This window comes from Scylla paramamosain, chromosome 20, assembly GCF_035594125.1.
Source record: "Scylla paramamosain isolate STU-SP2022 chromosome 20, ASM3559412v1, whole genome shotgun sequence".
Taxonomy (NCBI): Eukaryota; Metazoa; Arthropoda; class Malacostraca; order Decapoda; family Portunidae; genus Scylla; species Scylla paramamosain.
The window spans coordinates 9,953,995-9,976,494 of record NC_087170.1 but is presented as its reverse complement, the minus strand read 5'-3'; the positions used below and the strand labels follow the sequence as shown (position 1 = coordinate 9,976,494).

General features: G+C 41.6%; 3 protein-coding genes across 6 annotated transcripts in view; 2 read left to right on the top strand and 1 right to left on the bottom strand.

Annotated features, from left to right (window-relative positions):
• Positions 1-6,279, bottom strand: part of LOC135110279 (rho-related BTB domain-containing protein 1-like) — a 107,566-nt gene extending 101,287 nt beyond the window's left edge. The window contains exon 1 of the mRNA XM_064022439.1: positions 6,256-6,279. The gene's annotated coding sequence lies outside the window, so the exon portion shown is untranslated. The remainder of the gene's footprint in view (positions 1-6,255) is intronic.
• A 422-nt stretch (positions 6,280-6,701) lies between these two features.
• Positions 6,702-14,817, top strand: LOC135110280 (3-hydroxyisobutyryl-CoA hydrolase, mitochondrial-like). 3 transcript variants are annotated; one of them, XR_010273174.1, is made up of 9 exons: positions 6,702-6,860; positions 7,010-7,251; positions 7,429-7,587; positions 8,156-8,329; positions 8,998-9,149; positions 9,933-10,043; positions 10,149-10,323; positions 13,566-13,784; positions 14,450-14,817. XR_010273174.1 is itself a non-coding variant. In XM_064022442.1 (9 exons), exons 2-8 carry the CDS (start codon positions 7,011-7,013, stop codon positions 12,151-12,153), a joined length of 1,143 nt encoding a protein of 380 aa, XP_063878512.1. In that variant the 5' UTR covers positions 6,702-6,860; position 7,010; the 3' UTR covers positions 12,154-12,181; positions 13,566-14,817. The 3 variants fall into 3 exon arrangements, 2 of the variants coding, with proteins under 2 accessions (XP_063878512.1, XP_063878511.1); XM_064022442.1 differs by adding an exon at positions 12,023-12,181 and having other exon boundaries at positions 13,566-14,817; XM_064022441.1 differs by having other exon boundaries at positions 13,566-14,817.
• Positions 14,818-16,743: 1,926 nt separating this feature from the next.
• LOC135110277 (ceramide transfer protein-like) overlaps positions 16,744-22,500 on the top strand; it is a 23,046-nt gene continuing 17,289 nt past the window's right edge. For both annotated transcript variants that reach the window (XM_064022433.1, XM_064022432.1), the window contains exon 1: positions 16,744-16,924. In XM_064022433.1, the coding sequence (XP_063878503.1) occupies positions 16,838-16,924 (87 nt within the window). In that variant the 5' untranslated portion in view covers positions 16,744-16,837. The remainder of the gene's footprint in view (positions 16,925-22,500) is intronic.

Sequence of the window (22,500 nt, the reverse complement as noted above, 5' to 3'; positions counted from 1 at the left end):
TATGTAAAGCATACACCCCACTTCCTGGCATTAATTATTTATACCCGCAGAGCACCTGGTGAGTACGTGTGAATGCTTGAAAGGCGCCTACACTCACCCACGCATACCCAACACTTCAAGGCATCTACCCACATAAGGAATGCAAAGTGAGGGAGGAGTGGCTCTGATGGTTCTTGTATAGTGTGCGTGGTGTGAGTGAAGGTGAATAATTATTACGCATTCAGGCACTCAGGCATTCATTCACCCACGTGTTCTCTCATTACTGCTCCTGTTGTTGTTGTGTCCAGCTGTCCACCTTCCCACTCATTAACCGTTCATTCATTATCCTATCTAACCTAACCCGACCGTCCACTCACTCACATTCATCCACTTACCATCCATCCACGCACTTATCCACACATCCTACAATCATCCACTCACTCCATCCCAGCCACCATCTACCAACTTACTCACCCATTCATCCACTTATCCACACATTCACCCATCAACGAACCATCCACCCACTAACATCCACTAACCATCCATCTACCTCCACTTATCCACACATTCACTTACTCATCCACCCATCCAGTATCCACCCACCTACCACACACCCATCCACATACTCACGTGTCTCCTTCCACCCCTACCCCCCTTGCCACTATCATATGCACCCCTTGACCTTCCCATGTACCTGTTCTCCCCCCTCCCCCCAAGACACACCCTCTTCTCCCCTCTTCAATAGTAAGTAACAGGTGGTGCTGATACGGGGGGGGGGGGCAGTTGGGGTGTATTGGGGGAGGGGGGAGGACTGAGATAGGGAGCAGTAGTGAGTGTGGTGTATAGTAGTAGTGGTGGTGGTGGTGGTGGTGGTGTGGTAAGGGGTGTGACGGGGTAGTGGTGATGGTGGGGGTAGAGTTGGTGGTGGTGGTGGGGGTTGTGGTGGTTGAGGTGGTAGAGGGGACATGTGTGTATGGTGTGTATGCAGCCCCTCCTCCTCCTCCTCCTCCTCCTCCTCGAGGAGCCTTCTGCTATGCTGTCCTGTCTCTCTTCACTGTAGCTAGTTAGAAGTAGTTACCAAACAGCCTTGCAAAGACCAAAAGGTTTGTTGCTGTTTGGCTTTCCTTTGTATTCCTTTGTATTCCTCCTCCTCCTCCTCCTCTTCTTCTTCTTCTTCTTCTTCTTCTTCTTCTTCTTCTTCTTCCTCCTCCTCCTCCTCTTCCTTCTCCTGTCCTTGTCTGCCGCATCTTCCTCTTCCCTCTTCATACTAATCTAATGTGCCCACTGACCGTGCTCTCTCTCTCTCTCTCTCTCTCTCTCTCTCTCTCTCTCTCTCTCTCTCTCTCTCTCTCTCTCTCTCTCTCTCTCTCTCATTAACCTGGTTCAAGTCCCCCAGAAGACATGACTGACAGGGATATTACGAAACACGAGACAAAAAAAATATACATAGAAAAAAAAACAATAAATAAAAAAAAAGATGGTTTGACATTAAAAAACACTTATATAGCCCCATTCCTGTTCCTCCCCTCACCTGTCCTCACCTGTATCTTGTATAATCTCCACATATTTATCCCTCCCATTCCTACAGTACGTAGCAACAACGCCAATCTGTACCTGCCCTTACGCACTCCCCCTTCCCTATCCCTGGAATTCCAAGCATGCGTAGTACCCACAGGTCCCTTCGTCCTCCTACTGCTAATCAAGGGGCGTCCTTCGTCTGCCCTATCAGGTGTAGGAGGAAGCCACGTGTCTCATTGAGGGCGTGAGTACATCCTGGTGCTAATGTTTGGTGTTTTTGTTATATAAGTGACTGACCTTACTTTAACCTATAATGTGTATGTAACTTGTTGTCACTACTACTGCTACTACTACTACTACTACTATTGTTGCTACTACTACCACTATTAACACCCCAGTCACAATGTATCTAGGTCCATATTCTGAAACACTTCTGCGCCACACCTCCACTACTTCGAAAAGGCTCCAGTTGAAGTTAGGCACGGGTTCTTAAGGGTGGTTTTATGGTTCTACTGACTGATTAACAACATTTCTACATCATTAACAGGACAAACAGTCTTGAGAACCCAGCTAATCATCTCTGTGGCCTTGGAAAACAGTCGTGGTGAGAGAACATAGCCTTTGTGAACACTGCCTTGATCTTCATTACCACTGCCACTGCTCACCACACCACCACCATCATCACCCCTCACTCTACTAAGCCTCTCCTCCCCCTCCACCACCACCATGACAACCATCCACTGCCCCCCCATCTCTCTCCACACACACACACACACACACACTTATCTCTTAATAGCCTTCACTGTAACCACCATCATCGTCAAGGACAGTACCAGAGAAGTAGTAGTAGTAGTAGTAGTTGTAGTAGTAGTAGTAATTGCGAGACACCAAACACACCTGGAAGAAACAAAACATCACCACAACTACTATCGCCATCACCATAACAACTATCACCACTACCACCACCATCACCACCACACCTGAAGCAGGAGGTATAGGTACTTCTGTAAGGGATATAAGGAAGAGTATTAGGAAGTGAGTGATGGTACGTACCCCTCCCAACACACACACACACACACACACACACACACACACACACACACACACACACAACAGGTGGGTGAGAAGCAAGAAAAAAAATGAAAAGGAAGGAAGGGAGGGAGAGGGAGAGGGAGAGGGAGAGGGAGAGGGATAGGGAGAGGGAGAGGGAGGGGAGAGAAAGAGAGAGAGAGTGGTGTAGTAATGGATAACTCTTGTACTTCAGCTAACCTTCCCTAAAGCCCCTTCCTCCTCCTCCTCCTCCTCCTCCTCCTCCTCCTCCTCCTCCTCCTCCTCCTCCTCCTCCTCCTCCTCCTCCTCCTCCTCCTCCTCCTCCCCCTTCTCCTCCTCCTCCTCCTGTTCTTCCTTCTCCTCCTCCTGTTCCTCCTCCTCCTCCTCCTCCTACTCCTCCTCCATTCCTACAAAACCCCTCAAGGCTCTCCCATTAACTCACCATTGCTAGTGTGTGTGTGTGTGTGTGTGTGTGTGTGTGTGTGTGTGTGTGTGTGTGTGTGTACAGGCACCAACTCTGGAGCAGGAGTTCCCAATCTTTTTCTGTTTTTCCCCTCAAACAGTTCACTTTTTTTCAGACGTCCCCTTCATGTAGACAAGGAAAAGTCATAGACAATCTTGCAAAATGCTATGTATATCCATCAAATACTGATAATTATAACAAAGAACAAGCGACCTTTGTCATGTACGAGTTTTCAGAATGCTGTAAACAACCACTGAGTACTGATCATCATGACAACAAATAATTATCAGACAAGAACATCACATTCCGAGGAACACCTGCAGTACTCCCTTTGAAAAGAATCAATTGACATCCATCATTCAGGTGAGGCAAACAAGTAAACAAAGGTGGAGACAGTGAAGCAACCGCAGCGGGTGTCAGGTGATCCGTCGTGCCGCCACACCTGAACTGTCCTGCCCATTACCTGCTCTGGCTACACTACTGTTGCCAGGCTCAAAACACATAGTTATCATAGTGTGACCACGACATTATGGAATTTTGGAGAAAGTCGCTACAAAAGGCAATCATAACATGCGCATTAATTTGTATCTTATATAGTACTTGTAGAGTCCAGGGGCTAGACTGACCTCGTAGTACATAATGGCGACTGTGAGCGTTGATAGTGGACCACTCTGCAGCAGGTTGAGTCACGGTTCCCTCGTGTTGATGGGCAGGTTGTTATGGACGGTCGCCACAAGATACCGACACTATCAGGAAAGTTTTTGTCTGTGCTAACGAACAAACAGCAGGTACAGCAGCTTTGCGCAATGGTTCTGGCACGTGTGTTGCTTCATGTGTCAGTGATATGTTCTGTTGGTGCGGTGTTCTTCATTTTATTGATTGATTTATTACAGTTTTTCATTTGTTTACTTTATTCTTTATTTTATTATTATCATTTATTTATTTTTATTTTTTTCATCACTATCCAGTTTGATTTTTACATACCACCCTCACGACCCTATACTTTTCGTCCACTGATATGAAAAAGCCCTCACACACACACACACACACACACACACACACACACACACACATTTCACCTGTTTACGTACGTATTTATCTAAGATGTGGCGACTCAATGCACGAGAGGTTGCCACACGGTACAGGCTCCCGGCACTGAAGACCCTGCCCGTGGGTGTGGTGGTGCAAGACTGGTGGTGGGCTGTAGTGACTGTGGTGGTGGTGGTTGATTGACTAACTGACTGAATGACTGGCTAATTAACTGACTGAATGAATGATTAGCTGGCCAACTGACTGACTCATTGGTTGATTAGCTGGTTGACTGATTGACTGACAGATTAATTGATTAACTGACTGGTTAATTAATTGATTTACTGACTGATTAATTGACTGATTGATTGATTAGTCCTTAGAAACCACAAAAGATCATGTGGTTGGTCAGCCAGAAAACCAATTAACTACAGCCACTACCACCACCACCACCAGCGTTGGGTTCGATTATGCGTTGCAATATCTCAACACACACACACACACACACACACACACACACACACACACACACACACACACACACACACACACACACACAGGCAGGTGAGAGGAAGGAAGGAGAGGTAAGGGGGAGAGGGATGACCCAGGTTTGGGGAGGACAGGGCAGAGAAGAGCAAGTTGAGGAGGGAAGCGGAGGGGGATTGGAGTAACCTGTCTTGAAGAATCGAGGCACCTACAAACACACACACACACACACACACACACACACACACACACACACACTGCATCTCCACCTGTACAACGAAAGACAGGGCAACACACACACACACACACACACACACACACACACACACACACACACACACACACACACTGCATCACCAGCTGTACAACGAAAGGCAGGGCAACACACAAACACACGCACACAGATACTCACAGCATATCTGAAAACACCTCGAAATATCTGGGAAAAACACAGCAAATCGTGCTAAATATTGGCGAAGAGAGACTGGAAGGGAGGAAGGCGCCGCTCTGATGACGTCACAGAGACCGTTTACGTATGTACGTAAGTATTTCACTTTGAAAATGACCCCTCAAAAAAAAAAAACGCAGCTACTCCCGAATGCTTCACATGTTCTGACTTGCCACATATTTCAACTATCATTGAGAATATCAAAAGATTTCAAACTTCAGTAATATTAAAGATATATAAGAAAAACGATCTGGAAAATCTTGGGAGCTTGACCCTCATTGAAATCATTGAAATGTCCACCCAATTTTGACTTAACAGGAATGAAAAAATAAAGAAAGAAAGAAAGAAAAATAAAATAAAATATATGAAATATCTTTGCAAACGCTTTAAAGTTAATTAAAAGCAGAAATAAACCATTCATTGAAAAAAAAAAAAGTAAAAACACTGATGTAACATTAACACGATTAAAAACAATTCTAGTCAACAAATTTAATTGAAGAGAAGTGAAAACGTAAAAAAAAAATCACGAGCAATTTTTAAGAGCTGTAAGATTTTAATTACAGGCTGAAATAAAGGGGAAAAAAAATCAGTTAAACGATTCTCAAAAGAAAAAAAAAAAAAGTGCCGAAATCACCACCCTTATTTACACAAAAACAATGCCAAAATCAACATATCTTATTTAACAGACATACAGAAAACACATAAAAAGGAACTAAATATTTTTTTGAAACTCTAAAAACGTACTTATAACGCGAAATAAGACAGTTAAGATGTTTAAAAATATATATATTGGAACGTGATAGGCGTGACCTTGCGTGAACGTGACACGTGACCTGCAGATCCATCATGGTAGGCGCCAGGTGGCGGTGAGCTCATCTCAGCCGAAAAGGCAGCTGCCACTTCACCTCACTTAAGCTTTCATCACACCATCACCATGCATACGTCTGACCAGCTACTATGAAAGCTTAGACATGACTGGCTTATAATAAATGAGAGATGAATTTGACAATGGCTGATAATAGGGACGACCTGACGCCACCTCTTATGACCCGTTTGTTTACATTTTGAAGACGCTTCCTGTATCAATATTCAGCTAAATTTCAGATGTGAAAAAATAAATAAAAATATATAACTACAACAAATACCAAAATAATTAATATTAAAGCTTAAATAAACTGAAAAACGTTACAGCCAACCAAAAGGGAAACGAATGTCTGTGGCCAGATTGGCGTGTATGTGTGTGTGCCATAATCCATAACTTAACTACACAATCTAACCTTACCTCTTACAAGGCCTGTCTGGAGTATCGTCCTGCAGTGAAATTCCAGTGATACTAGTATTTACACTTATTCCAAACGATCACCAAGACAGCCAGCTTTAAACTGAGCTGAGTGAACTCTTCCACCTTGTACTTGAAGACGGTTCCCGCCTGTCTGCAGGATCACGTGCTGCTGCCTTGGCCTGTCATAGGCCAGAAATACAGAGGCTATTAGTTATTAGCGGAAAAAGAGCGCAGCACGTCTTCTTTATTTTTTATATTTTTATTTATTTATTTATTTATTTTTTCTACAGGAGTTGTTGCTGTTCCAAAGGTGCAGTCCTGAACCACCTAAAACATCAAATATCAAGATCAAGAATAAAATAAATAAATAAATATTATTTCATTATTTTAATTTATTTTCTTCTACTAGATGATGTAAATAGATGATATACACACAAGTGAAAACCAGAGTAGCACAGGTAAGCACAACAGTAGAGCCGAACAACGCGTTACACAGCTGATCAAGGCCGTCCGCCGCCCGGCCAGCTGATTGCGGTACATTCATCGCTGTTTACGTAATAATACGAGTAGGAAAAGCCCAGGAAGCTTCCACACAGCCTGCACAGGTATATAGAACTGGTTTCCCTCACCCATCCGGCGTGACAAGCAGTGTGGGAGGCCAGGGCGAGTGTTGAGTGAGGTGGTGTGTTACCCTCACACCTCCAGGCTGTGCCATCACCTCGGGCTACATTGTTCCGTTACTCTCATCCTCCAGGATGTTGCCATGCCAGTTGAGGTCGTTGAGGCTGAGCACGGTGGTACGCCCGCTGCTGCTACACGCCCGCACCATGGCTGCCGCCCCCGAGCCCGTGGTCATCCTTCAGGAGGTGGCGGATAAGGGCGTCATCACCCTCAACAGGCCCAAAGCACTCAACGCCCTCAACCACGAGATGATCCAGCTCATCCAGCCCCGCCTCAAGGAATGGGAAGCCACCAAGAGCATGGTCATCATCAAAGGTGTGTGTGTGTGTGTGTGTGTGTGTGTGTGTGTGTGTGTGTGTGTGTGTGTGTGTTAGTTTATCTTGATGATAGTGGAGACTAGAGAACTAATTATTCATAGGGTGCCTCTTCTCCGTGCATCTCCCTCAAAGTTATGGTGCCTCCCACATCTCAGCAACACCTCTTTTCCTGCAGGGGCAGGAGAGAAGGCATTCTGTGCGGGCGGCGACGTGCGAGCCATCGTGGAGACAGTGGGGAAACCGGACGCCTTGGGAGAGTGCTTCTTCCGGGATGAGTACATCCTGAACTGTCTCATCGGCACGCTGCACATCCCATACATCGCCCTCATTGACGGTGAGTGTGAGCCGTCCCGCCTGCTGTGGCACACTCCCTTGTGTCCACTGTTTGCCACTTTGATAGTTTTTAAAAATAGGTCCCCTGGGTTAGGTTATGTACAGTTAGGTTAGGCTAGAAATTTTCTGTTTTCAAAATGTGATGTCTCATCCCTAGACCTTTTTCATGAATGTGCAGATTTAGTCTAATTTGGTTTCCTCCAACCTAAGACCTTGCAGAATACCATATTTGTTGTAAAAGTTTATGTATATTGTTTGCACACTTATTATGGTAATAAGTGCATACATATCAGTCTGTTGCTGGATTTGGAAAACGGTATTTCTACACATTATTATCTCCTCTTGTTAGATGTCTTGTTATGTCCTCTTAATGCTGCTTTTATATTTACTAATCCTGTACTTTATTTACTTTATTTTATTGTTTATATTATTATTTTATTTATATATCTTTGTTTTGTTTTTTTCTCTCATTTTTATTTATTTATTTATTTATTATTATTTATTTTATTTTATTTTTTATTTTTTTCCCACACAAGTGGAACATAATCATAACTCCTGTGTGTGTGCAGGCATCACCATGGGCGGTGGCGTGGGCCTCTCAGTGCACGGCCAGTACCGGGTGGCCACCGAGCGCACCGTCTTTGCCATGCCAGAGACAGGCATCGGCCTCTTCCCTGATGTTGGCGGCTCCTACTTCCTGCCCAGGCTGGGGGGACGGCTGGGGATGTATCTAGCCCTCACTGGTGTGTAAGAAGAGTGAGAGTTGTGCTAGTGGGTGCATCTGTTCATAATACTACCTTCTCTTCCTGATTTAGCAAACTAACAATTAATGAAACTATAAAATAAATAATTTCCCTCATCTGAAAAAGCATTAATACTGTAGCCCACATTGACTTGACTTTCCTCTCTCTCAAACAATATTGAATTTATATACCAAAGGTTTACAAATGTTATGTAAAATGGAGGAATTTTCAGCTTTGATTTTATATTTCTCTACTCACCTGCATTCCATCACTACAGATCTTTTTTTCAGTATATCTAACCCATATGTCTCCTGTCTCCATGCCTTCTGGCACTTCACTCACTTCCTTAATTTAAACATTAACATTTATCCTGGCCTTAAAAAAGTATCATAGTTACTTTTCAACCATTCTGTATACCCTCACACATCCCCCATTGCTTCCAGGCATACCCTGATTTGTGATGAACCCTCTCTCTTTACCAGTCTTTCCGCATTTTTATAACATTGACTCCTTTAAAAGAGAAATATGAAGACATCTCTGGGCACTTTTACTTGCCTTTTGGAAAGTGATATTATGTTTTCCTTGACTTGCTTCCTTCACATGTGGGAAAAGAAAAGTTGTAGATCATCATACAGTGCACCGTCACCTTATGATTGCTTTCCCCCAAGGCCATCGACTGAAGGGGCGAGATGTGCTTAAGGCAGGCGTGGCCACCCATGTGTGTGACGCAGCAAGGATTGGAGATCTGGAGGAGTCCCTGCTGAACCTGCAGTCTCCTTATCCTGAGGATGTGGCTGCTGTGTTGCAGAAGTTCCATGATGTGAGTCTGTCATGAACACACAGTTGACAATGTGACAAGAAGACACACATATGAGTACATACATACATACATTTACCAAGGCTGTCTCCCTGAAAAAGGTGGGTAGCCAAGACAAGGCACACAACTTTCACATTTATTCACACCACTCTCATAGCCCCTTGGCCCTGGTGGAGAAGAAAAAAACAGCCCTGCCTTCACTTTACAAAGATCAGCCACACAGCTTGGACAATTGGATCCAGAACAAGGCACAGACCAAAATTAATTTACGGCATTTACTTTCTGCCACACAAATTGTACAACACTTGTGATTATCTCTAGTAAATACTTTGACTATACTTTCATCCCCTTGAGGTGACTTGCCCCAAGAAAGTCACCACAAGGAGATGAAAGTATAGTCTCTCTCTCTCTCTCTCTCTCTCTCTCTCTCTCTCTCTCTCTCTCTCTCTCTCTCTCTCTCTCTCTCTCTCTCTCTCTCTCTCTCTCTCTCTCTCTCTCTCTCTCTCTCTCTCTCTCTCTCTCTCTCTCTCTCTCTCTCACACACACACACACACACACACACACACACACACACACACACACACACACACACACACACACACACACACACACACACACACACACACACACACACACACACACACATATGAACCTTCTCCATCTTCTAACTTTTACAATGGGGCTTATTCATGTTTCACCCCAGAGCTGTTCATTTCTTTATGGTAACATAGTAGTGTGTTGATGAACTGTAGTCCACAGGTGTGACAGACTTGAAAACCTTTGCAGGAGGCAGCCTTCAGCAAGGATGCACCATTCTCCTTACAGTCAGTGCTCCCCAAGATTCAGTCCTGCTTCTCAGGAGCATCAGTGGAAGAGATCTGTAGAAATTTAGAAAAGGTATGTACACGTATTTACTTTTTTTTTTTTTTGTGTGTGTGTGTGTGTGTGTGTGTGTGTAGTAGTTATATGTGACAGTTGAGTGTTTATATTTGTTCATTATAGGATGGCTCTGAGTGGGCACTAAAGCAACTGGAGATCCTGAAGAAGATGTCACCCACCTCCTTGAAGGTAACATTCCAGCAGGTGGAGCGTGGGGCAAACCTCACCCTGCAGGAGTGCCTCACCATGGAGCACCGCATCGTTAAGCGCATCTACAAGGAACATGACTTTAGTGAAGGTCTGTTTGACTGTCACTCTGCTGGAAGTACTTAACCCCTCTCTCTCTCTCTCTCTCTCTCTCTCTCTCTCTCTCTCTCTCTCTCTCTCTCTCTCTCTCTCTCTCTCTCTCTCTCTCTCTCTCTCTCTCTCTCTCTCTCTCTCTCTCTCTCTCTCTCTCTCTCTCTCTCTCTCTCTCTCTCTCTCTCTCTCTCTCTCTCTCTCTCTCTCTCTCTCTCTCTCTCTCTCTCTCTCTCTCTCTCTCTCTCTCTCTCTCTCTCTCTCTCTCTCTCTCTCTCTCTCTCTCTCTCTCTCTCTCTCTCTCTCTCTCTCTCTCTCTCTCTCTCTCTCTCTCTCTCTCTCTCTCTCTCTCTCTCTCTCTCTCTCTCTCTCTCTCTCTCTCTATCCATATTTCTCTGATTGAGACACACCACACCATTGCTTCCATTCCCTCCCACACCTCAGAGTCTTTCCTCTCATGCACTTCATCACTGCAGAACCTTTAATGTTTATTTCCTCTATCCACAAAATTCCTAAAGCTTTCCACTACTGTACTTCCCTTCTCTTGTCTACAACTCATGCTATTTATTTTAATAGATGCAACTGTCAGACCAATACCCTCTCTCTGGTCACAACTATCCTGGACTCTCCTCCATGGGAACACCAACACAGCCCTTCCTGGAGGAGATCTCAAAGTTATTAAGTTTTCCTTTTCATCTATACTGACAGAACCTGCAGTCTTCCATGCAGCATTTTCTTTGCAGGCCTTAATGATGCTGAGAAGAACTTGTTAGTTTACAAATGTTTGCCATAATTTATGATATTTGTTACAACACCTGTCTTTCATTTTCTCTATTTTGAGAACACACTATTTTTTCCATTACTGTCTTCTCACTCTACAAGGGTTCTTTTTTCACACTTTTTTTTTTTATCAGAAGACAAAACAAAATCATCTTGGGTCTTAAATAGGATAAGGATTTTTTTTGCAAAAAATCATGATACATTCTTTTCTAATACTGTGGTCATTTCATATGGAAATTATTTGATTTGGTGACAAGTGTGTGGCTGGTGCATTGGAGGCACAGCTGCTATTCAGTCATTACTGCTTGTCAGACATTACTGGCTTGTGAGCAAGGGGTGAGGGGGGGTGAGTCAGCCAACAGGTCTTGCTGCTGACTCACTCATGGCTTAGGCCGACTCGGGTCTCACAGGGTGCAGAGGGGCTCAGGGTCTTGTATGTGATGGGTAGCTGAAGTGTTCACTCTTCCCCATTGTTCTGTCTTCCACTTGCAATCTTTAATCTTTGTATGAATATTTATCTTAGTTTCATGTGTTAAATAGAAATATTAAGTATCTCAGTTTACTGCTTTGAAAATTATCTCTGAATTTGGTGCACACCTTTTGAAAAACAAAGTATGTAAGACATAAAGTAACCAAAGTACAAAAACAAGCACCAGCAACCTATTTGTTCTTGTAAGTAAATTGTATTTTTCATCTTTATTTCTTTTGGTCATCTGCTCAGTAAATAGAAAATTACTGTAAATATGTACTTGTTTATATATGAGAATTAGTATGAGACAAAGTTTAAAGTGTATAGAGGCATTTTTCATGATGTATCTGGTGTGTATTGTTTGTAGCGGAGCAGTGCACACCAGCTGGTCACCTCACCCTATGAGTGTGTCAGTGGTCTTTATTGATTAACAAGCACCTCATGCTGGCAGGCATCCGGGCTGTCCTGGTGGCCCGGGACAACAACCCCCAGTGGAAACCCAAGACTTTGGAGGAACTCACTCCTGAAAGACTGGAGGAGTACTTTGCACCTTTGCCTAGTGAAGAAGAACTTGAGCTCTAAACTTGTGAAGAAGCCATGGCTCAAAGTGGTACTGCATAGTGGTTGTGCTGGCCTGCCTAGCTGTACCTGTGCTTGATGCTGCCAAGCGTTATTTGATGACTTAAATTTTCATATTGTGTTCATTTTGCTGTGTATTAATAGCTGCATGCTAGCATTGTTTTTCCAGCTTTACAGTAAACAGCATTGTGTGTTTAGTCAAAGTCTTCTGTGATTATTTCTTTTGTGTTTATTAATCAGATGTGTCTGTTGATGTGCTTAGTCATGTTACTTAATCCCCCTTTTCTAATATTGGCCCAGCATCATAGGAGATCAGAATTCATATCATTTTCTTGACCAGAAAACTACAACAAGGAAAAAAGTTACAACAAAGAAACAAACTTTCCAGATCTGTCTGAAGTGGTGTTCAGTGAATCTTTCAAAATAACAGGTTCATCTGCGCTATATACTTTGAATGGAAATGTTGTTTTCAAGATAGGACAGAATGCTGGGTTTGTGGAATCAGAAAACTTGTACTGAGAAAGGTAAATTAATAAGACATTTAAGAGCAATTAAGGAAAAGTTGAAAGCTTACCTTTACATATCAATCACTTTATTGTTGTGTGATATAATTATGTACTGTATATTGTTTGCTGAACCAGAGTGGTGAGAAAGATGCAAGTTGTAATCGGGGATTTTGTATTGATCCTTACCAGTTCAACTTGGTCAAATCTATGCTGCACTATTTTCTTGGCTTTTTTGCTTTATAGTGTCATCCTTTGGACACCTGTCCCTTCCTATTTTGCCAGACTAAAAATGTGATTGTTGTCACAGTGTGTACATAGACGTGTACATACAAGATGTAGCATAGTTTCTTGATTACTAGTTTTGGTGTGAAATCCTTTCAGCAAAGCAAACATGAAATTTGAATGTCCCCTGTGCTGTGTGATAAAGATAAAAATCTGTATATAAGTATGTAATACAGATAAAAATCTGTATATAAGTATGTAATACAGATAAAAATCTGTATATAAGTATTCATGGAAATGGCTTTTCACAGTGGTACCAGAAACATGACCACCATGAAAACAAAGAAATACTGCACCAAAAACATTGTACTTTATTTGTTTACATACATGCATAAGCAATACAGTGGTAGGAAATGTGGAATTGGATCTGATCCCTCTGGGAAATTATTAGCAACTCATGTCAGTAACTGTCATTTAGTAGCCCTTCACTGTCCTACAACTCTCATTTCAACAATAGCTGATTCTATAATGAAAAATCAAAGGGCAGCTATCATCCTGCTCTTGATAACCTTTTAGGGGGAATCACCTTATCATGTGTGTGTCTGTTTGGGCACAAGAGTCGACTTACCAGCAACTCTACCACAGATGCACTAATGCACCATTCCCCCCCTGTGCTGTGTCTGGCAGGAGTGGGAGCAGTCCTCATCAAGAAACACCAGAAGCCAGTGTGGAAGCCTGCCAGCCTGAGTGAGGTGTCTGACGAACACATTGCCAGCCACTACTTCTCCCCCCTGGACCCAGCAGAGGAGCTCCCCCTTTAATGGCCCACCTTAGTTGCTTGTCCTGGGCAGGTTGTTCCTTTTGTGCCAAGCCACCTCATACTGTGACGGTTCATCGTTCTTAGAAGTAAGTTTGTTTTTTTGGATGAAGCTGTGTGTGTGTGTGTGTGTGTGTGTGTGTGTGTGTGTGTGTGTGTGTGTGTGTGTGTGTGTGTGTGTGTGTGTGTGTGTGTGTGTGTGTGTGTGTGTGTGTGTTGTAACCTAAACACTTAAAAGAAGCAGCTGAGTTTGAAAATTTGTATTTAAGGATGCTAAAAGCTGAAACCAGATACTTTTGTTTCCATTAGTTGTTTTCATGGTACTCAAACTTCACAAGAGTTATACTTAGATATGACATAAATTTACTTAGTTGATTGGTTTACACTTTAGAAGCTAATTGTTTATATAAGATGATGGCAAGTTTTTAAGACAAAAGGGAAAGGTTTGAGCAGTTCTCACAGTATTAGACAAGCTCCATAATGGTGCACCTATTCAAGAGAAGCAAGTATTCAGCATAAGACTTTACTTGGTGGGCTTCCCAACCCCTGACCCAGAGAGTGAAGAGGAATGTTGAGCCAAGACTAAACTAGACTCTACTTATAACTTAGGGATTGTTTTTCAGTATTTTTTATGGCATTGTATAAATAAGGTTCTCCTGTGGATACCTCATCAAATCTGTATTACAGAACTTTGTAAAGTTTTGTTATAACATTGTCAGAGTTTGTATACAGCAGCACTAATGCCTGTCCATAGCGTGTCCCAGGGTATGCCTGGTGTGGACCACTGGCAGGAATGGGAGAATGGTGCAGACTCCCAATGATTGTGATGCCATTCTTGGGTGTTCCCTTGTGTGCTTCACTCTCCCTTTGCTTCTCCCTTCAAGGCTGTCTTCAGCAGTCAAGGAGTCCTGCCCCATGCCTTCTTAACTAATAAATTACTTGAAATATGAGATTTTATACCTAAACCTGACATTTTGGAGAATTTTAGAGTTAAAATTGCTAGTTGAATGTAAGGTACAAGAATACTGCAGATTTGATTTATTGTTTTAATTCTTAATGAAAATGCAGTTGTAATCTTTTAATGTGGGACTTCATGTAAATACAATATTACCTGTTTTCTTACTTGAAATGTTTCACTTTCCTCCATTATTTTTATGAGAAAATAGTGCAATTGCTATTATTTGTTTTAAAGTGAAGTGAATAGCCATAAAAATAGCTTATATTTAGTTGTTTCAGTGTAAATTTATGGGAAATAGCACATCCTACTAACTTTTTATTTTGCCTCCGAGGAATGTGACCCTTGCATCCTTTTATAAAGGACACTTCTGAAGGCAAATAAATGTCCCATGTGAGCTCAGAGATGACACATACTTCAGGGTAAGTCTTTTGTTTAATTCCTTTCACACTGACTTGGGGCAGCCCATGCCAGGGTGTGAGGACTCATCAGGCTGCACTCCTGCTGGCTGGTAGTGACAGGCTGTGGTGGATGCTGTGTGGGTTGTCAAAAAGGGGTATTTTCATGATTCTTCATAAGGATTCTCCATACTGATCTCAAAATCCACACTGAAATATTGAGACGGATACTTAATGAGAAAATTGCCTTTTATTTTGTGTTCATACAAGGAAAAACAAGAGAGGCGCTTTGAAAGACAAAGAGGTGGTGCATGTGACTGAATGTTGTGAGACAACTGAGTGGACAACACTGATGCCGCTGCATTGATAGCCGTGGAGCACCTCACTGTTAGCACCATTGCTGCCTAGGCTTAAAAGACCCAAGCACGCAAGCACTGCCCAACTGCCCCTTGCTTGATGCCCACTGTTGAGGCAGAGTTGATGGGTAGGCCAAGGAAGTGCCCATCTGCCTGGTAGTGACTGTCTCCATTCAGCATCCAGAGTGTATAATGGCACACAGGCCTAGCACAGTGAAAGGCCAAAGTCCGCCAGCCATTGTTCCCTGGTGTGGATGGGGCCTCAGAATTGGCTTATTAATATCGTTACTCTCTCCATTGCTTCACTGGTCAAGCTGTTTTTAGTCTTATATGCTTGAAATGTAGTGTATCTAGTAATATGGTTGTAACTGATGGTATATGTTGAATAATACCATATTTCATTGTTACCATCTTTATTATTATTTTTCTTATTATCATTATTATCTTTTTCTATTATTATTATTATTATTATTATTATTATTATTATTATTATTATTATTATTATTTCCATCATTTACTTTTCTTCCTCCTCCTCCTCCTCCTCCTCTTCTTCCATCATCATGATCATCAGCGGCGGCCCCATCATCGCCATCATTATCATATGGCTTCCATTGTTCATCATCATTAACCATAATTAGTCTATCTAGCGTGTATAGGATCGAATATCACTAAGGATAACTAATGAAAAAAGTGTAGAAGGCTAGAAAACACCACTAATGGAGAAATAACAGAAAGAACATATGAAAAAAAAAATGAAGGAAGGAGCCGTAGCAAAGACTTACCACACATCTTTACTGGAATGAAGAGTAGGATCGAAAACCACAAAAAGTGATGGCTGAATGGATATCACTGGAGAATGCAATAAATAAACTACACAGTGAAAGGGAATTATTCATTATAGATAAAAGGCGAATGAAACCAAAACAAATAGAAACATAAAGAAAGTTTATGAAAGTCAAGGCTAGGTAAACTTCTATAATAATCAAGAAATAAAAAGAATATATATATGTATAAATTAGAAAACCAAAAGAAGTGTGTTAGGTAGGTGAAATGTTATATATGTGCTGTACAATCGTGTAAAATGCAAAGTAAATTCATAAGAGGAAATAGACAGAGGAAGATAGAGACACAGAAAGCATATGCAGAACTTAGAGAGAGAGAGAGAGAGAGAGAGAGAGAGAGAGAGAGAGAGAGAGAGAGAGAGATAATTAACTAGTACAGTAGTAACAATAGCAGTAGATTAAACAAACAGTATAGAATCAAATCCCTCACATTCCACCAACGCGATGCTCTTCTGTCTTCCATCATCATATGAGCGTGGATTGTTTGTGTTATGGTGAGCCAGGCAGCCAGTCAGGTGTGAGGGGCGGAGGAGGACTGATGCTAGGCGCCCATAAGACCCACTGAGCTACAAGGACACGAACACCACGGACATGTACGAAGAATACGTGGCTTTGAGTGACGAGGACAGCGAGGAGGACACCCACGGGCACGGCCACAGACAGCCGCCAGAGTTACAGGTACAGGTAGGGAAGTGGGTGGGTCTGTTTACAAGTTACAGGTGGGACCGTGGGTTTGTGTTATTGTTGAATTAGTGGGTGAAGTGGGTTTGTTTGTTTTTGTTTTGTGTTTTAATGGGTGTGCTGAGTGGTATGAGTTTTTTGGGGGATTAAATTAGTGATTTGTTACTGGTTTTGTAGTGGTTCAGTTATTTAAGTGGTGTTTCAGTCTTCAAAAGAGTGATGTGATCGTTATCTAGGTCTTTAAATATGTGGTTAGATCTTTGAATCGTTCCTCTTGTCTTCTGGGGATTGATTAGTGGGCTGTTAGTGGTTCTCTAGTGGCAGGGCTCTGTTAGTGGTGTTTTAGTCTTTAAATGGGTAATTGGGTCTTTAAATGATTAATCTGATGTTTACCGAGTCCATTAGGTCTTTGAATGGGTCGCTGGAACTTTAATCAGATGGTTTGGTGTTTAAGTGAATATGAATTGGATTAATCTGTTATCTGGTCTTCATTTAGGTCATTAGGTGTCCATACAGGTTTTTAAATGGGTGGTTGGATCTTTAATTGGGTGGTTGGGTCCTTAAGTAGGTAGTCACTTCTTCAAACTGATTATGACTAAATTGGATCCTTAACCCTTTCACCGCCATGGTCATCTTTTCTGTAAACACTCTGGGCACTGTGACAAAGATCATTTATGTGGAGACACAGAAGAGAAGGTAAAGGGAAGAAAAGAAGGAAATGTGTTTGTTTGTCTTCTCTACCTCATAACCATGTAAGAGACTGTAAAACCAAAAAAATATACCTTAAAAATTTGTACCTGAGTGTTTATAGGATAATGAAAAAAAATAAATAAATTTGTTCCACAGTAAATGGGTTAAATAGATCATTAAGCCTGGGTAGTTTGGTCTTCCTGCTGGTGGGTGGTGTCTTCAAGTGGGTGACTCTGGTAGGTTCTTAGAGGGAGGGGGAGATCTTCACTGGTGTTTAGTAGAGGGTCCTTGTAGCTGGGGGGTCTTTTGGGGCTTGTGTAGAGATTTATTTGGGAACAAAATGAAACAGGTGGTGATTAAATAGTTCATGAGTTTAGTGGTTAGTCAGGAGTGTTGCCTTTCTGTTGGCACTCTCTCTCATGTCCCTTCTTACTGTCTGGTTTTCTGTTTTCTCCCTCCTCTTCCCTGTTTATATATTTTTATTAATTTATTTATCTGTATATATTTTATTTTATTTATTTATTTATTTCTATTTTATTTATTTGTTTATCTTTATTTATTTATTTTTTTATTTATTTATTTATTTTATTTATTTTATTTATTTATTTTATTTATTTATCTATTTATTTTTTTTTTTGTGTGTTAATAATAATAATAATAATAATAATAATAATAATAATAATAATAATTATAATAAACGGTTTATTATTCAGGCAGTTAACAAACTGAAAATGTACAGAGGAGGTGGGGAAATACTTAACATTAATCCTAAAGCTAAGTCTAATCTAGAAGGGAAATACTATTGATTGATGGCTCGCACCATGGTGGGAATCGCGCTGAGTCTGTACTGGTCTGTGCGCGGCGCCTTTAGGGGCATTATCTTGTTGTGGTGTCTGGTGGCACGGACCGGGTGAGGCACGTCAGGCAGCAGCATGTGTCTGAGACGCAGATGATAGAGCAGTCCCTTTCCAAACTTCTCCAGAGCCTCTCGGTGCCTGGTGGATAGTCTGGACAGACTCAGGGTGGTCAGGGCTTCATCATAGGTGGTGTAGGCAGGGCCAAGAATGACCCTGCACGCCCTTTTCTGCACACTCTCCAGCTGTAGCTGTTGAGTGTGTGTGAGGGAGAAGGACCACGCAGGGGAGGCATACATGAGTTTGGGGAGGATGAAGGTGAGGTACAGCCCCCCCTTAACTTGTCTGTCGGCGTCCCCAGTGACCTGAGTCTGCACAGCATGTACAGCCTGTAGGTAGCGGATCTTACAGTGCTGGCGACATGCTGCTTCTAGGTCAGCTGGTCATCCACCGTGACTCCGAGAAGCTTGGCACATTGGAACAGCTGGAGGGGGTGAGGGCCCACTGTGAGCTGGGGGGGGTACAGAGCTGGTACAGAGGAGGTACAGAAATGCATCACCACAGTTTTGCTGTGGTTGATGGTCATCCTGCTCTCCTCCATCCACATCTGCAGTCGCTCCAGAATTGCTTGCTGTGGCGAGTAGTCCAGGTTCTTGTTGGAGACTGGGATGCCCACTGTGCAGTCGTCCACATACTTCCAGCGATGGGGCGTGTCAATGTGTGTGTGTGTGTGTGTGTGTGTGTGTGTGTTTTAGTCATTCTGTATGGTGAAGCTTATCACAAGTGGATCTTTTCCCATCTTCAATCTTTATCCAGTAGTACTGAAGTGATGTAGCATTGGGCAAGACTGTGAGGAGGGAAATTGTTGGGTGATGGATGGATCAGTTCATCTTATTAGCTGGAACTGACATCCCTAGTGCTGTCCTCTGGGTTGTGTGAGATGGTTCACTGTTTCATTACTGCAGTTGCTGTATAATGAGGTGATCCAGGAATCCTGTCCTTGCCTCCCCTGTGTTGGCATGGCAGCTGGCTGGTGCATATGTCATGTTCTTGACGCTTCCCTAAATTTTAGTACTTAAGATGTTTTCAGTAATCTTTGCAGTTAGTCTTGCTCTGAGGTGATTTGTGGAAATATCAATAGGAAAACAGTAATATAAAAGTAATCCTTCAGAATTTTTTGGAAGGAAACAAGTACTTTGTTATTTACCACATAGTCTTATCCATGTGTGTGTTGACGTTCACCACTGGAGACACGGCATGTGTCTGTGCTAACAGTGAAGCATTGGACTAAGTCAGTCTTGGACAGGCTGAGGTCTTGCCCTGCTGGACCCTCAGAGACATGCCAACCAGATGTGAAGAACAGTGATTCTCTCATTGATGGTCACAGAAACAAATGCAAGTCTCTTAAAAAAAATAACAGGTGAACCTGCCGTGGACACTGGTTGGCTGCAGCAATGGCCTCACAGAACTGGTCGGAGGCCGTATAGACACAGTAAACTCATTATGTACATACTGTCCTGGCCCTCACATTCTTCATACATGAGTGAACACTGCCAATATTTGTGTACATGCCACTGTGCAGGCTGAGGCAGGCCCAGGAGTGATCCTTAATATTCTTTCCTGTTGTTGTTGTTTATTTCTGGTAAGTAAAATTTAGGTTTAGGCTGCATGAGTATGACACCCTTTAAACCTTTAAAATTTGGGTTAGAAATACTGTAAACAGTGAGATCTAAAATGATGGGGATAGTCATTGTGTTCATGTTGATGCCACAACATACATGCAGTGTACCCAATGGACCTGCAGAGGACTGGACTTTCTTTTGGTGGGTATTTGTTAAGACTCTCCTGAGACACAGATCTTTTGTGATGTGTCCATCACAGACTCAGCCCAAGCTTAAGCCTGTATTCTCAAACATTTGGGCAATCTAGCTTGATTGCCTGCAACAGGCTGTGGTGGCAGTTATTAGAGCTTACAAGAGTGGTTTTTGTGATTCTACCAATAGTTTATAAGGATTCTGCATCATCAATAGAAAAACATTGTGACTAATCATCTCTGTTGCCCTTGAAAATAGTCCTGAGGAGAGAACAAGCCCTTATCTCCCTCAGTCACTCCTTTAACCTATACAGTGTTGTGTTCTCTCAGAGATGGGGTCATGTCAGGTTGCTTTTTTTTTTTTTTTTTTTCCATAAAATGAGAAAAATAACAAATTATATATATATATATATATATATATATATATATATATATATATATATATATATATATATATATATATATATATATATATATATATAGTGGAAGTGTGAGTACCAGATGATTTTAATTCATATATATATATATATTTTTTTTTTTTTTTTTTTTTTTTTTTTTTTTTATAGATCTTACAATATCAGACAAGGGATGAGGAATTTTATATTTGTATATTTTTTAAAGCTTTATTCTCCTCTTTACACACTCTTTCTACAACCATATAGTGTGTGTAATAAACAAGTACTTCTTTACATTATAAATACCTATAAATAAACAAGAATTGTATGCTCAACAAAATGGATGACGTGCATCTGGCAACACCTCACATCTCAAGGCTGTGGCTACTACACCTACAGTTCTCAAAGAATAGAACATACTGTGAATTTTACAACTTTCAGTTTTCCTTTCCAATTACTCCGAAGTCTTGTTTCCTATTTCTTATGCCTTATTGATTATAGATTGAAGAACTACCTTCCTAAGGAGAAAGTAACTGACCTTTTTATCTGATGATTCATGAGGAAACGGCAGCCCGCCCCGTGTATCCAATTCTGTAGCAATGAGAGCACACCAAAACATTTATAACAAAAAATGTATCCCTCTTCAATACTGTAACTTTTTATTTTATTTTATTGCTTTGATATTATATGCATGTTGACAGATGCTTCAGAAAAAACAAGATAACTCCCAAATATGTTTTAGTTCCTACAGAAGTATTCAGTCTATAATAACTCTGAGCCCAAAGGATAGGTCTGTGTATGAAAACATTCACTCCTGACTTGTCAAAATATTCTTTGTTACTGTTAGTGACACATCTTGTGTACAAACAAAATTGAGGGCCTTAAAGTCACTCAAAAACAAAATCATATATATATATATATATATATATATATATATATATATATATATATATATATATATATATATATATATATATATATATATATATACTAAACACTTCCCTAGGAGGTATGTATATACAGGATATAACACGAGTTTCTGCTGATATTGCCAGAGGTGAAAGTACAGGTTATTTTAAGTAAAAAAATGTTCTACACACATACGTGTTTTGAGGTGTTGTTTAGCCATGGTATGAAATTCAAGAGTGGCCTGACGACAGATACAACAGCCGGCCTGTGCGGGTAACCATGGCAGAGAAACACCATTTCCATATATTCCACATTACTTTGTTAAGCAATACAATCTGAACGTATTCACTGTCACTGTCTCAGAGGGAAACTGTGTGATCCGACTAAGATTCAGCTGATATGCTGCTAGCCTCATTGCTTCCCATTCCCTGCCCGGGCAGGCATGGTGCTGCACAGCCTATTATTTTATTTGTCATTTATTACATCCTTGCTGTTGCTGTGTAATGTTTATTGGTAGTCAGTATCAGTCCGTTGTTGTCACTCATCTTGTCATGGGATACTGTCATGACTGAATTATTCACAATTTCAGATCCTCACCATAGATACCCGTCTGGCCTGACCGTTGTACCTGTCGCCTGGCCACACTTGAATTTCATGCCTCAGCTAAACAACACCTCAAAATGCATATGTGCATAGAACATTTTCCACTTAAAATAAAATGTACTTTCGTCTCATGTTACACCCTACATACGTACTAAACACCGTACGGGTTAAGGAAGAGTCAAATAGATGACAAAACAGCATTTGCAAATACAAACCTTAGTCAATCACTGTCAGCATATTAAGGATGGCTGTGCCTTGTTGTATGTTGCAGAGCATAGTGTTATACAGCCACTCACCACTGCCTTGTGT